Source organism: Pelobates fuscus, chromosome 1, assembly GCF_036172605.1.
Source record: "Pelobates fuscus isolate aPelFus1 chromosome 1, aPelFus1.pri, whole genome shotgun sequence".
In the NCBI taxonomy this organism is placed as follows: Eukaryota; Metazoa; Chordata; class Amphibia; order Anura; family Pelobatidae; genus Pelobates; species Pelobates fuscus.
In genome coordinates, this window is record NC_086317.1 from 176472670 (window position 1) to 176487271 (window position 14602).

Sequence of the window (14602 nt, forward strand, 5' to 3'; positions counted from 1 at the left end):
TTGGACAATGGGGGGTACTACCCAAATGGCCCGATTCTAATTTGTCGATTCTGTCTCTGACCTGGCCCATGGAAGATAGGAGAGAGTTCATTATGGTCTGTAAGTCGGGCATGTTGATGATACCACTAGACCCCGCCCCTGCTTCAGAGTTATTGGTGTTCGTGTGCATAAATCTGAACAATTCTGCTTTCCTGGCAGTACTTTCTCCTTAGTTCTACTTGAATGTGTGGTATGGTCCATGACCTTATCGATGAAAAGCTGGCAAATTCTTGTCTTCTAGAAGGTGAACCAGACCTAGCTGGAGTGCTAGGGAGTGAAAGCTCATCTCCCTCTTCTGGAGCTTGTGACATACTAAAAGGAAAATTTGAGATTTAGAATGTTTACCTGTAGGGTACTGGCTGCTGACTGGATACTGGTGCCAAGTGGCAAAGATCTTCGCTTAAAGGACCACTCTAGTGCCAGGAAAGCATACTCGTTTTCCTGGCACTAGAGTGCCCTGAGGGTGCCCCCACCCTCAGGGACCCCCTCCCGCCCGGCTGTGGAAAGGGGAAAAGGGTTAAAACGTACCTTTTTCCAGCGCTGGGCGGGGAGCTCTCCTCCTCCTCTCCGCCTCCGTTCCTCCCCGTCGGCTGAATGCGCACGCGCGACAACAGCTGCGCGCGCATTCAGCCGGTCACATAGGAAAGCATTCATAATGCTTTCCTATGGACGCTTGCGTGCTCTCACTGTGATTTTCACAGTGAGAATCACGCAAGCGCCTCTAGTGGGTGTCAGTGAGACAGCCACTAGAGGATTAGGGGGAAGGCTTAACTAATTGATAAACATAGCAGTTTCTCTGAAACTGCTATGTTTATAAAACAATTAGTTAACCCTAGAAGGACCTGGCACCCAGACCACTTCAATAAGCTGAAGTGGTCTGGGTGCCTAGAGTGGTCCTTTAAGTGGTGATAGATGAGGCCCAAGCGGCTTGAGAGACTCTATCTATGCGTTGGACCGAGGGGCTATACCACGGAATGTCGTGGTGGGATGTTGGCCTCTCCATGAGGTGTAAAAGAAAATAGAATTGGCTGTGACCGGTGAGGCCCTCTCTATGTAACTTGCGAGGCAGCTAGCTATGCGTTAGACCGAGGGCCGAATACTTCAGAGTATGAGGATGGGGTGTTGGCATCGCGGGACCACTAGTATAAGGCGTAGAAGTCCTTTAGAAAGCTAAATATGGCTCCTATTGCCCTGAAAGCCAGTAACTCACTTCCCTAAGGGACTGAAAAGAGCGGGGAGATATGAATATATGTCACAAGGGAACGTACCTGTAAGACTTTAAACTTGAGCGCGTAAGCCAAGTAATTTGGAGGTTCAATGATTATTGGTGCTCCCAAAGTACGTGGAAGGGAAAATTATATCTAAGGAAACTGAATCTTAAGACCATAGTATAGTCAAAGGAATAATGGCCTAACTGGTTTGTTCAGAATGAATGAGATTTGTAAATTCTTAGGGCAAGGCCTATAAGTTGTAGTATCAGATATTTTTGAAGTGTCAGTGTGCCAATGATAATCTATAAATACCGTAACAAGACATACTATAAGACATAAGTATACACGTCCATGAATTACAACGTATTATGACTTATGCTCCCATCCTTTAAGGCGATTCAGATTTTTTCAGTACTTGCGTATTGCTATCTAGGCTAGGATAATCATTCTTCCCCCCTAGGAACTAGTGTGAATACCGTGATGTTTCCTGAAATAACACCATTGTTCGATCAGTGTAGCCACCTTGATGCTTATACTTTAACAAAATATACCGTATTTTTCGCTCCATAAGACGCACTTTTTTCCCCCTCAAAAGTGAGGGGAAATGTCTGTGCGTCTTATGGAGCGAATGTGAAGGTTTACTTACCTGTCTTGAAGCGTGGGCCGGCAGCACAGGGCGCACCGCGGTACTGGAACTTCAATTTCAGGTTCCGGTTTCCGGCGGGACTCAAGCGCTGTTAAGCCGGTCCACGCTACAAGACAGGTAAGTAATTATGGGACACTATGGGAGGGAAAGTGCACTATGGGACAAGGGGAGGGGGGGGGGGGGGTGAGAACACTATGGGAGGGAAAGTGCACTATGGGACAAGGGGAGGGGGGAGAACACTATGGGAGGGAAAGTGCACTATGGGACAAGGGGAGGGGGGAGAACACTATGGGAGGGAAAGTGCACTATGGGACAAGGGGAGGGGGGACACTATGGGACAAGGGGAGGGGGGACACTATGGGACAAGGGGAGGGGGGGAGAACACTATGGGAGGGAAAGTGCACTATGGGACAAGGGGAGGGGGGGAGAACACTATGGGAGGGAAAGTGCACTATGGGACAAGGAGGGGGAGAACACTATGGGAGGGAAAGTGCACTATGGGACAAGGGGAGGGGGGAGAACACTATGGGAGGGAAAGTGCACTATGGGACAAGGGGAGGGGTGGGGAGAACACTATGGGAGGGAAAGTGCACTATGGGACAAGGGGAGGGGTGGGAGAACACTATGGGAGGGAAAGTGCACTATGGGACAAGGGGAGGGGTGGGGAGAACACTATGGGAGGGAAAGTGCACTATGGGACAAGGGGAGGGGTGGGGAGAACACTATGGGAGGGAAAGTGCACTATGGGACAAGGGGAGGGGTGGGAGAACACTATGGGAGGGAAAGTGCACTAAGGGGCGGGGGGGAAACACTATGGGACGAGGGGGGTGGGGGCACTATGGGAGGGAAAGTGCACTATGGGACAAGGGGAGGGGGGACACTATGGGAGGGAAAGTGCACTATGGGACAAGGAAAGGGGGGGGGAGACCACTATGGGATCAGAACACTATTGGACAAGGGGAGGGGGGGAGAACACTATGGGAGGGAAAGTGCACTATGGGACAAGGGGCAGGGGGGGAAAACACTATGGGACGAGGGGGGTGGGGACACTATGTGGGAGGGAAAGTGCACTATGGGACAAGGGGAGGGGGGGACACTATGGGAGGGAAAGTGCACTATGGGACAAGGGAAGGGGGAGAGACCACTATGGGATCAGAACACTATTGGACAAGGGGAGGGGGGGAGAACACTATGGGACAGGGGAGGAGGGGTTAAAAATCACTATGGGACAAAGGAAGGGGGGGGGGGTTAAAAATCACTATGGAACTGTAGCGTTACTTACCTTATCCAGGGGCCGGCCGCGGTCCTGCTGCTGCACAAGCCGCGCGCGGCTCATCCGACAGCTGCAACAAGAAGGTGGGAAGTGACCGCGGGAAGCGGTCACGTGTCCCGCCTGAATCTAAGAGCGTGCCGCGAGTCTCGGGCGCGCTCTTAAAGAAACAGTGGGAGCCTAAATTGGAAAAAGGCTCCCATTGGCCCCTGTCATGCCACACTCCCCATACACTTACGTTTTGGGGGTGTGGATATGACAGGAGCCAATCAAATTAATTTAGAAGGTACTTATACTCACCTTTTTGCCTTAGTCCTTGCCCTATCGTGGTTTCTGTTGCAGTTCCCTTTAGCGCTTGTTGTGTTCAGTTGTGTTCCTTCGTATTGACCTTGGCTTTGTTTCTGACTACATTATCTCTTTATCCTTATCTGTTCTGTTTGCCGGCTTGCTGTTTACTGTGTACCAGACCCCGGATAGTCCTAGTTTACGCTGTCTCTCTGTACCCTTGACCTCGGATCGTTCCTGACTCTGTCTCCTCTCATATACGTTGAGTCCGGCCATTCTAAGGACCGGTAGACGTATCTCTCCTCTGTGTTGTCTTTTGTCGAGTTGAATCCTGCGAGTTGGGGTATATTTTCGTTACAGGAACAGAGGAAGGGGGGTTAAAATCACTATGGGACAGGGGAGGGGGATTAAAGATCATTATAGGACAGGAGAGGGGAGTGGGTGGAAGGAACACTATGGGACAGGGAGAAAAAAAAAAAATATTCTGATCAAACTGTCCCATAGTAAGAAACACTAAGGGACAGTTTGTTCAGAATATTTTTTTTCTGGGTTTCCTCCTCTAAAAACTAGGTGCGTTTTATGGTGTGGTGTGTCTTATGGAGCGAACAATACGGTAAGTAGCTGTGGTTCCCTAGTGTTGCTGGAGGATAATATATCTGTAATTACAACCGTAATATGACGTGACTATAGTAACCGTGAAGAGCGTATGCTTGGTAGGGAGAAAAAAAGGGGGAGTATGTAACCATCACTAACCTATCGAGAGAGTTTAAATCTTAACTCACTCATCTAGATCAGCGACTGATAAGGTGATGTAAAGTGAGCATGTATTGATTTGCCATAAGAAACGTATTTGTAATTGTACATGTACCCTTTTAGTAATGCCACAATATATCCTATAGAGAAGAACGTCAATCTCCATTAACTGACACATAATATGAGTATGTCGAACAGACCTGAAAATAATCCCCCTCAAATAACAGTATACAGAAAAAGTGCTTCCACCTCCCTTCTGACTTAAAAAGTTTCAGTCAGAATCTATCCCAACTAAACAGCGTAATGACACAATCTAATAACATCTATACCAAGCCACAATGTGGCAATCAGTCGGCATAACCGTCAATCTGGTGCTTGACAAGCGAAGACAGTCTGCGTGCAAGGGCGCATGTATAGGGAGATATCCCTGCATGAACTGTTGGGGAAGGGGTTAATGGTGAACGCCGGTATGCAGCAAGTGTCAAATGAAAATTCTTCCCTGACGTTCGTGGGTCTGCAAGGCGTGCGGACAGGAGGGGGTGAGGTGGTGTTTAACAGTGCCGTGGTGCTATTCCATACATGTACGCCGGTATGTGGTAAGCATGAACCGAAAGTCTTCCCCGCCGGGTGGTGGGAGTATTTATATCAGCACTAACCCCTCCCACAACTCCAGGCTCCGCCTTTACATATATACACACACACATATATGTAATAATTCTACCTATTTTCCATAATTAGGTCATTTTATTAATTACAATTTGTGAGACCTGCCTGACAACCCAGGTCGAAAGTCCAGGGAATTTAATTTGCTAGCACTATATTTAACCCTGTAACTTTCCAAGACACCATAAAACCTGTACATGGGGGGTATTGTTTTACTCGGAAGACTTTGCTAAACACAAATATTAGTGTTTCAAAACAGAAAAACGTATCACAATGATAATGTCAGTGTAAGCGCCATTTGTGTGTGGAAAATGCAAAAAAGGTCACTTTCACTGACGATATCATCGTTGTAATACATTTTACGGTTTTGAAACAACGATGATATTGTCAGTGAAAGTGACATTTTTTGCATTTTCCACACACAAATGGCGCTTACACGGACGATATAATTTTTGTGATACGTTTTACTGTTTTAAAACACGAATATTTGTGTACAGCGAAGTCTCCCAAGTCACCATAAAACCTCATGTACAGGTTTTATGGTGTTTTCAAAAGTTAGTCAAAGATAAGGCTTGTGTTTCAGTTTTTTCACATTGAAATTCGCCAGATTGGTTACGTTGCCTTTGTGACTGTATGGTAGCCCAGGAATGAAAATTACCCCCCATGAAGGCACACCAATTGTGCAATAGTAGGCAACCCAAGGTATTGCAAATGGTAGCCACTTAGTTTCAAACACTGGCCAATATTGGCGTTCAAATTAGTTTTTTTTTTTTATTTATTTTTTTTTATAATTCTTTATTTTTGGTTCGGTACGGAGTGCGGCATTGCAATATACAGTGGCTCATGCAGGGGCTGAATACGAACAGTTTTACAGGTTATGCATCAATAGAGAGATGATGTTTTAGCAGATGCGGTGTTAATATGAGCCGCTCCGTGTCGTCTTAAACTGAGGGGGGAGGGGTGGGGGGCATTTAAAAATAAGGTAAAAATAAGGTAAAAAGAAAAAACAATAATATGATAACAAAACAGTACAATAAAGTACATTTAAATAAAACGTTGCAATGTAAATGTACAGTGCTGCAGTCAGAGTACTTTTCGTCTGATGCACTATGGTTAAAATACAATCTGTGTTGCATATATCTGGGTAGGCTTTAACATCTTTGTGTAGCGTCGGTACTGAGCGTGGTCCGCTGAGACACCGCGGCTCACACCGAGACCGACCTCCGAGGAGTGACGTGTGGCCTACTTTAAATACTAGGTGTGTGTCGGCCTATATGGCCTTGGTATCTTGCCTTTCTGTGTCGTTAATAACCATCGTGGGCGTGTTTATCCCGTACATAGAGTAAAAGGACAATGCAATACAGTGCCATATTCTAGTAAAAGTATAAGAATCTGTTGCGATTCGTCCTATTGTCCGATTTTTGTACAACGAAGAATACAAATAATAAAAATAAAAACAGTGCAGGGGGGAGAGGGGAGGGTGGGCCAGGTTGAGAAGCTGGGGGAGGGGGGGGAAGCACCGGTCGTGGGGGGGGGGGGCGCGGCGGAGTGAGGCCCTTTCGGAAACCTCTGTCTGTCAGCGTCGTAGTGGTATGGCCCTAATCGTCAAGATAGTCTTCCCAGGGTTGCCATATTTTGTGAAATGATTTCTCTGTGTTCCTAATTTGGGCTGTGAGTTTGTCCATCAGATATGTGTCTTTGATCTTTACAATTACGTCGGTGTCTGTGGGTAGGTCAGGTTTTAGCCACGCTTGGGCAATGGCCCTTCTGGCCGCTAGTGTAATTTTGTTAAAGAGTTGTTGTTCTTTTCTGGGAAGGCCGTCTATGGGTTTGGATAGTAGGATCAGTTTTTTGCATTTTTCACACACAAATATTAATGCTAACTTTGGCCAGTGTTTGTGACCAAGTAGCTACTAAAAAAGACTGGGCATACCCCATTTGCAATACCCTGGGTTGTCTACTATTGCAAATGGTATGCCATCATGGGGGTAATTCTCATTCCTGAGCTACCATACGGTCCCAAAAGCAACATGCTATATTTGACCCTGTACATATGTTTTACAGTTTACTGTTTTACACTTGAGACATCGCTAAATACAAATATGTGTATTTTATTGCAGTAAATGCAAACAGTATTATGACATTCACAAAAGTATTTTCTCCCATTCTTTTATATTTTATTCATATTAAATTGTTTCATAGCTAAATATTTGATGTTAAATGAAAGCCCTGTTTCTCCTGAATAAAATGGTATATAAGAAGTGTGGATGCACTTAATAAGAAAGAGGTGAATTACGGTTGAGCAGACCTATAGTCAAATTCCAGAATTTGTTTACGTTTTGTTTTGATCACAACGTGTACATTTGGCTCAGTCCTTAAGGGGTTAAGGGCCAATACAAATTATTGTCTGGGAATCTATTTATAAATAGAACACAAGGACACAGAGCACACATTAATCCTTCCCCATAGGAAAGAACTGAATCATTCCTTTCCTATGGGGTTTTTCAAGACATTGGACATCCTCGTGCAAAAGCGTGCTGCTGTCCAGCGTCATCTGTAAAACTGCAGTTAGCGCCACTAAACCAGTCTTAGCCCTAAATCTAAAATACTCCTTGATCAGAAATAATCATAATTGAAAAGGTCAACAGTGAGTATAATAAGCATTCAAAAAACACTCTTAGATGACCAACATTTAATTTGATGATTGCATTTTTATTTTCTTCATCTACAGATCTTGGAAAGGACTCTAGAACCAGACAGTTCTGATGAGGAACCTCCACCCGTTTACTCTCCTCCTACCGTTATGCCTTCATTTGACAGATCACATGCACAGAACCCTCCTGCTCCACCTCTTAGGTAGGTGATGCAAATGTTTAAATAGAAATATTATCAATCCATTCATTACCGACGACATGGCAGAACTGTCATGATTATATGATTTGCCTAAACAGATTAAAGGGTGAACTAGAGACTAGAAATAAACAAGTTAATAATCTGATATTTAGAACAAATGTGTTAGATTTTAATTTACATATAGTGGTTGCCTTTATGTGGTTTAAGAGAGCTGTCCCTTTTAATAACTTCCAAAGTCTTATAAAGGTTGCATTGGTGTTAGTAGCGGTCATGATGCCAGACCAGGACACCATACACTGTAAGTAGTCAAAGCATTTTTTTTACTAAATGAAAGAACACTTAAACGTTAAAAATAAATATATTTGGGGCAGTGCTTGACTGCCAAACTATGCGGATGCAGGGCAGACGAGCTCGCTCCATAATAGTGCCAAAAACAAAAAAAAGCCAACTGGACCGGCAGAGGTTATGCACCGGTCCCCTACAGCTGACTAGCTTTACGGAACCAAGCTACGATAATCGTTAAGCTGTGCACGCGCTGCATACCTAAAATACACCGCTGTCTAAACACACTGCATCCACTACATGTGGCATGTATATTTTGTGCATTTACCTTTAGAAATTGTTAATTGTTTCAAAATGATTAATGTGCAGAATATCGGTAAGTTATCGGCTATCAGCCTGAAAGTTCACAGATTATCGGTATCTGCTCTAAAAAAATCGTCCGATCCCTAGTGCAGACCACGAGCAGCTTTAGTGTGCGTTCCTGGCCCGCTTCGACCAAGTGTGTGATGACTTTTGGAATGGCATACAGGAGAGGCATGAGGCAGAAATCAAGGCTGAGCACCGTAAATCGCAGATGAGCGCCTCAGGCAGTGCTGCATCGGTAAGAGCCCTCAGAGGTGGTGCACATGGGCCCACTTGGAGACTGGGCAGAAAGGGGGGGGACGTCCACCAAATGTAAAATAAAAGCTCCCCCGCCCCCCAAAGAGTCTATCTACGCAACTTCGAACCCATATGTAGGGTCCCACAGTACCGGAGCAGGGCCGATGGCCAGTTTAAATGTGCCTTTCCCTATCGTGAACCGAGATGGCGTCATACACCCTAAGGGAGAAGCACACAGTCTTGGAGTGCAGCTAGGGAAGCACATAGACTCCCATTCCGGGATTATCCACAACATTTTCAAGCTGGGAATCGGCTGATTTATGTTTACTGGCCTGAAGACTCACACTGTTCTTAGCTATATGCAGTTATGGTTCCAATGCACAATTGACAGTCCTTTACATGCTAATGACCTTTCTGTTTATATGTCAGTTATTCCTCAGCCTTCCTCAGTTCTTACTTACCTTGTAGTGCAAGCCTATTCTTGCAGCCTCCTCTGTGGCAGTCGTAGGACAACATATCTTGTACTATGCTTGTTGAGTTTAACTTACTAACTTAGACACACTTGACTAGATCACCTATATCGACCTACTAGACCAGGGATAGGCAACCTTCAGCACTCCAGATGTTGTGGACTACATCTCCCATAAATCCAAAACATATGGGATGCCGAAGGTTGCCTATGCCTGCACTAGACTGTCAAGTGGCTTAGTCTAGTGCAGGCATTGTGTGTTTCTATCTTCTGACGTATACTATTAATTAAAAAAATGTGCAGTTTCCACGTGCTGTTGTGGCACTTTAAGCATGCTTGTAAAACCCTTGCACAGAAAAATAAAGAATAATAATAATAATAAAAAAATATATATATATATATATATATCGATATATATATAAAAATATAAATGTGTGTGTGTGTGTGTGTGTGTGTGTATGTATGTGTATATATAATATGTGTGTGTGTGTATGTATATGTATGTGCTCGGATATAATAGGTTATGGAATGTATTAGATGCTTGTTGGTTGAGGTGTGCCGAAACCAACAAACGAATAGGCCTGTAATAAAAGAGGGTCCCACAAAGGTGAAATTTAATATTTACATGGGTGTAGGTGGGGGGGGTCAATCAGCTTGAACTGCAGAGGTGAGTAGGGACCATAACCCCTCCCACAAATTTAGGCCTAATGGCCTTTTAACGAGTAGGCCTGTAATAAGAGAGGGCAAAACGGAGGATGCAAAGAAAACACACTTTATTGCAAGTTACAGTGCTAAACTTTTGAAAGCTTGTCGAAGCTGAAAGCTTGTCCTTCTCCCGTCGTGGTATGTAGGTATAGTAAATTGAGGATTTCCAGCGGCCCAGTCTCTTAATGATGTGGAAGATGCTGTGCCTATACGGAAGGAGTGACCGGAGAAGGAAGCCGGGTTGTAGCCTAACCTTGACAGCAGAATTCTGACGGGAGATAGGTGCCCTTGGGGTAGTAATAGTGAGGTGTTAAGTGAGTGCGCGTGGTGAGATTCTAGAAAAATGTAGAGTACTTTGACTGGGCACCAGAATGATGATAGTGGGATGATTGGTGTGGTTAGTTTTTGTGGAAGGTAATGAAAGGACATAGTGGTCATCTACTTTCTTTAGGTGAGACAGTTTTAGGCTTGACGTGGTATCTACCTGGCGTACAACTGTAAACTCCCTGTATCTAAGAGAGCCATAGAAAGCGATAAAGATGGTATATATATATATATATATATGTAATTGTGGGAGGGGCTTATTACTTTACTTACGTATTTAAGGAACACCCCTTACCTGGCTCCATACCGTTCAAGGCCATTGTTTGAATGATATCCACTTCCGGGTTCATCCAGACTGTACCGTACCTGTGCTCCACGAAGGTCTTCTACTTTAGCTGTGTTTTCAGGATTCAAGCCGCAAGATTTTTGGTCAAACAGCTTTCCAGCGACGCAGATTGAGTCCTAATACTCACCAAACCGTAAGTTGATCTACCCGTCGCGCCAGGCACAGTTCCACGGGTCGGGTCCTCACTTTACGGTTTCCATTCGTATGTTTCATGTGCTGCTGATAATTTACATTGTCCGTTTGTTTGCTACCTTCATTACATGGTTTCATCCTATTCGTTTTTTTCACTTGTCATTCATACAAACTCCCGAATTGGAACTCTTTACCACAGTAATCTGTCTACACAGTTTCTATTCGCATTAATTGCACGAAGGGCGTTTTCAAAATAACGCCAATACTGACCTCTACAGGTCAACCCTCATATTATAGCATAATATACATTATGAATTGTTGGGATTTCTGGCATACTTCAGTTATCTGTGCTATGGGCAAGAGGTACTCTTGGTTGAGATTTACAGCTTGTAGATTTATTCTTAAAGTCAATTCATTTTCAGGTTCATCAGTGTGTTCTACTAAATTTTTGACTTAGGAGTTTAGAGATCACTGCATTTTATTTAATACTGGCTCTGTGCAGGTTGTTATAGATACAGTTATCTCACAGGAATATAGTATACCTGTTTTGTTGTTGTTGTTGACCTATGTCCTGAGACTTAAAAAACAAAAAACATTTTAGCCGACGGGCTACTTTTTCATTGTTATTTCTCCATAAATTGTCATCTATGTGTGATCCATGTTGCCACTATGCTCATTTCCTAGACAAACCAGGTCAATACATTTGGGACATTTTTCATCAATCACATAGCTACTCATAGCATTGGGTTCAACACAATTTCTCTGTACAGTATGCCTATGCTTTGCAATAAAAGTCCATTATTTACATAAACTGACTCCACTATCAGTCAAAAACTAATAGTTACACATTCTGAGTGTGGCTATTCATGCCTGAACGGGGGCCTAAGCTATTCTAGTATCCCCACATATGGGGATGGGTGGGGGGGGGGGGGGGGAATTTGCAACATACAAGTAACTGTTTGACAGAGCGCTTTTGCTCTTATACATGTATGTTACATATATTAGGATAAGGATGGTATGTCTATATTCATTACTTCATACGTTGTTTTATTCGTTCAGGTTACAGGTACTACTAAATCCTAAACTGCTTAATCAGTTCATAGATCATACTCAACAGGTACGTACACCTGCTCATGTTGGTATATATCTCATACCCCCAGGTTTAGATACTAATGTACTGGCAATTAAGGACTCTAGGGTCCAATAGGTATTTCCCTTTTTCTCAGCTTTTACGCCTTCTGTTAGTGGTCCCACAAGGCCAACATTCCGCCTCACACTCGGAGGTATACACCCATCGGGCCACTCGTTAGCTAACCGCCTCGCATGGTATCATCCTTTTCCTATTTTCTGCTTACAGTCACCGAGAGGCCAACACCCTGCCACTACGTTCGGTGGCCTCGAAAAATCTCCTCGTGCCAACGCATAGAGCCTCTCAAGCCACTTTGCACCTAGTAGGGCCTCACCAGTCACCAGAACCAAGAATAATTGTTTCGCCACACGGCTTTAGCTAGCAAGCTGGTACAAGACACCTGTTGTGCAAATAATAATGGCAATCTTCATGTTATCTAGTATGTCTCAAGAAGTTGGCAAGGAATTCTCTCTACCTAGCAGTCCTTCATGTAGAGGTGATGTTGCTAGTCCTACATCGATCAGATCCTTGTCGATCCCAAGCATTACTACCGAGCTAAGGAGGCGACAAATCCCCTACCCAGCTACAGCAAGAAAAGCAGAACCTTTTAAGCTGCTCCGCACATCAACAGATAACATAGAGGCGGGGAAAGGCAACACCAACATCATCACTCATGAATTCCATGGGCAAAGGGAATGACAGGCTGGAGAATCTCGAGTCGGTCACCACAGCCCTTAATAAGGCTGGGCCTCCCGCTACAGAACAACCTGCATCAACTGAAGCTCATTTAGCTGGTACAATCACTGCTTCTGATGCTCAGGCCGTTAACTCTGCCCACATGATTCCAGCTCTCACTAAGAAAGATATCCTGGAAGGTAAAAATGTCAGCTTTGCATCTCTGCTAATTGCCTCCCAGGATATATTTCGAAAATAAAACATATGCTTATGATGATGTATCTGTGGTGGTCAGATCCAGGGATTCAAGGTTAAACAGGAAACTGACTATCCCAGAGTTTGTTTTTAGCTTTTGGCATTTATAGAGATGTGATTTGTGCAGTTTACCCAAACCGAAGGGAAGAATTTGATCTATACATGCACAAGCTGGTAGACCTAGGCAACAAATATGGTGGACAACACACCTGAAATGAATTCAGATAACAGGGCGCCACAGTCACTTAAAATACTTCCAAATAGGGGGCGTGGCCTGACTGCAGGAGCGAGCGGTCGCACTAAACGAGAGCTCCGGGCTACAAACGACGCAATCTGGTGGATAAAACTAAAGAAAGACCCCCAACTACTCACAAAGACCCTCTGAACGCTTCCAACACTATGGGGCGGAAAACAAAGAAAATAATCATGGCAAAACCTACCCCAGGACTCACAATCGGATACATGTGGAGACAGGCTCGAGGCCCAAGTGCGTCCAATATGGCGGCGCTCCATGGAGGCTGCTCGGATTTCTCCGACGACCCCTCTAAAGACGACTTTCCACCAACTCCTACGATGGGACAACCCCCGCAACAGACCGGACCCGGACTCGGCTCCGGTAACTACAGCGGTCCTAAAACAATTACTCACCGACCTCCAAACGACCTTACAAAAAGACATAACAGCGGTACGGGGAGATCTTAAAGGCCTGACGACCCGCATGAGCACCCTCGAAAGAGCCTCCTCGACCCAAAACAAAGAGATTGGCGAGCTACAGCGGGCGGTGAGTGACCTACAAACACAACAACGTTACTACGAACACCGCCTCGCAGAACACGAAGACGCCAGGCGGAGAACCAACCTGAAGATTCGAGGGGTTACGCACACAATACCTGATGTGGAGCTCCCACATTTAGTTGACCGACTGCTAGCAACCATTATGACAACCTCACACGCTAACGGCATTCGCCCTGACCGCATCTTCAGAATCCCCAAGCCACCAAACGCACCGGCAATGGCTACCAGGGACTTAATAGTCACTTTTCGCACCTTCCAAGACAAAATGTCAGTCCTCAAAGCCTTAAGGGGTAAACCTCCTCTCCGATTTGAAGACATGACGCTCAGCTTCACTGACCTCTCGCATATGATCCTGGCATGGCGGCGCTCTCTCCGACCGCTTACCGCACTGCTCCGACAGCATAACTTTCAATACCGCTGGCGGCCCTCACACACGCTCACGGTCCACCAAGGAATGGAATAACACAAAATACAGGACCCTGCCGACGCGGCGCAATTACTGCAGGCTTTGGGCCTCCCCCCGGACTCCCTCACCCAGATGGGCCAGCACGGTGCTGCCTCGCCAACGCACACCTGGGATCCAACGAGAACTATTTGTGCCGCAGGGACTAACACCCGACCCCTATGTCGCGGTCACTACATGAACGGAGACTGGCGAACACACAATCGGCCACACACCGATAAAAATTGTACAGGGGACAGTTTCAAAGCCTGAGGTCTCCAGACTACCCCAGCCCGGTTGGGAACCCCCATCAGGCTCTTGTTAAGTTATATAATTTTTATTGTGTTTAGGTTATTCGTCATATGTTTTTTCCCGAATGGGTGCCTCTCTTATCTCTGGCACAGAAACTGGGCTCACCGGCCCATTTACAGATTACTATTAATGTTGGGTTTACCAGCAATTTACCACAACCTGTATTGTTAAAATATGATACCCCAGATATGAGCGCCAACTCCTAAGCTAGAGGGACATATGAAACAGATTCATGTAAACTTGTACACCTCATCTAACGTCTCATACAATGTGGACAGTATATTAGTAACTGACTCATTGTGTTCAGGCGAGAAAACCCCTTCCCATAAGAAGTTAAAATACCTATAACCCAGAGGCATGAGCCTCACATAGCACTCAACAGACATACCCAAGATGTAGCATGGCTTGCATGTCAT

At 45.1% G+C, this 14602-nt stretch overlaps 1 protein-coding gene across 3 annotated transcripts in view; it reads left to right on the forward strand.

The window, feature by feature from the left end:
* Positions 1–14602, forward strand: part of CUEDC1 (CUE domain containing 1) — a 191813-nt gene that overhangs the window by 48009 nt on the left and 129202 nt on the right. For all 3 annotated transcript variants that reach the window (XM_063452985.1, XM_063452990.1, XM_063452987.1), the window contains exon 3: positions 7599–7723. In XM_063452985.1, the coding sequence (XP_063309055.1) occupies positions 7599–7723 (125 nt within the window). The remainder of the gene's footprint in view (positions 1–7598; positions 7724–14602) is intronic.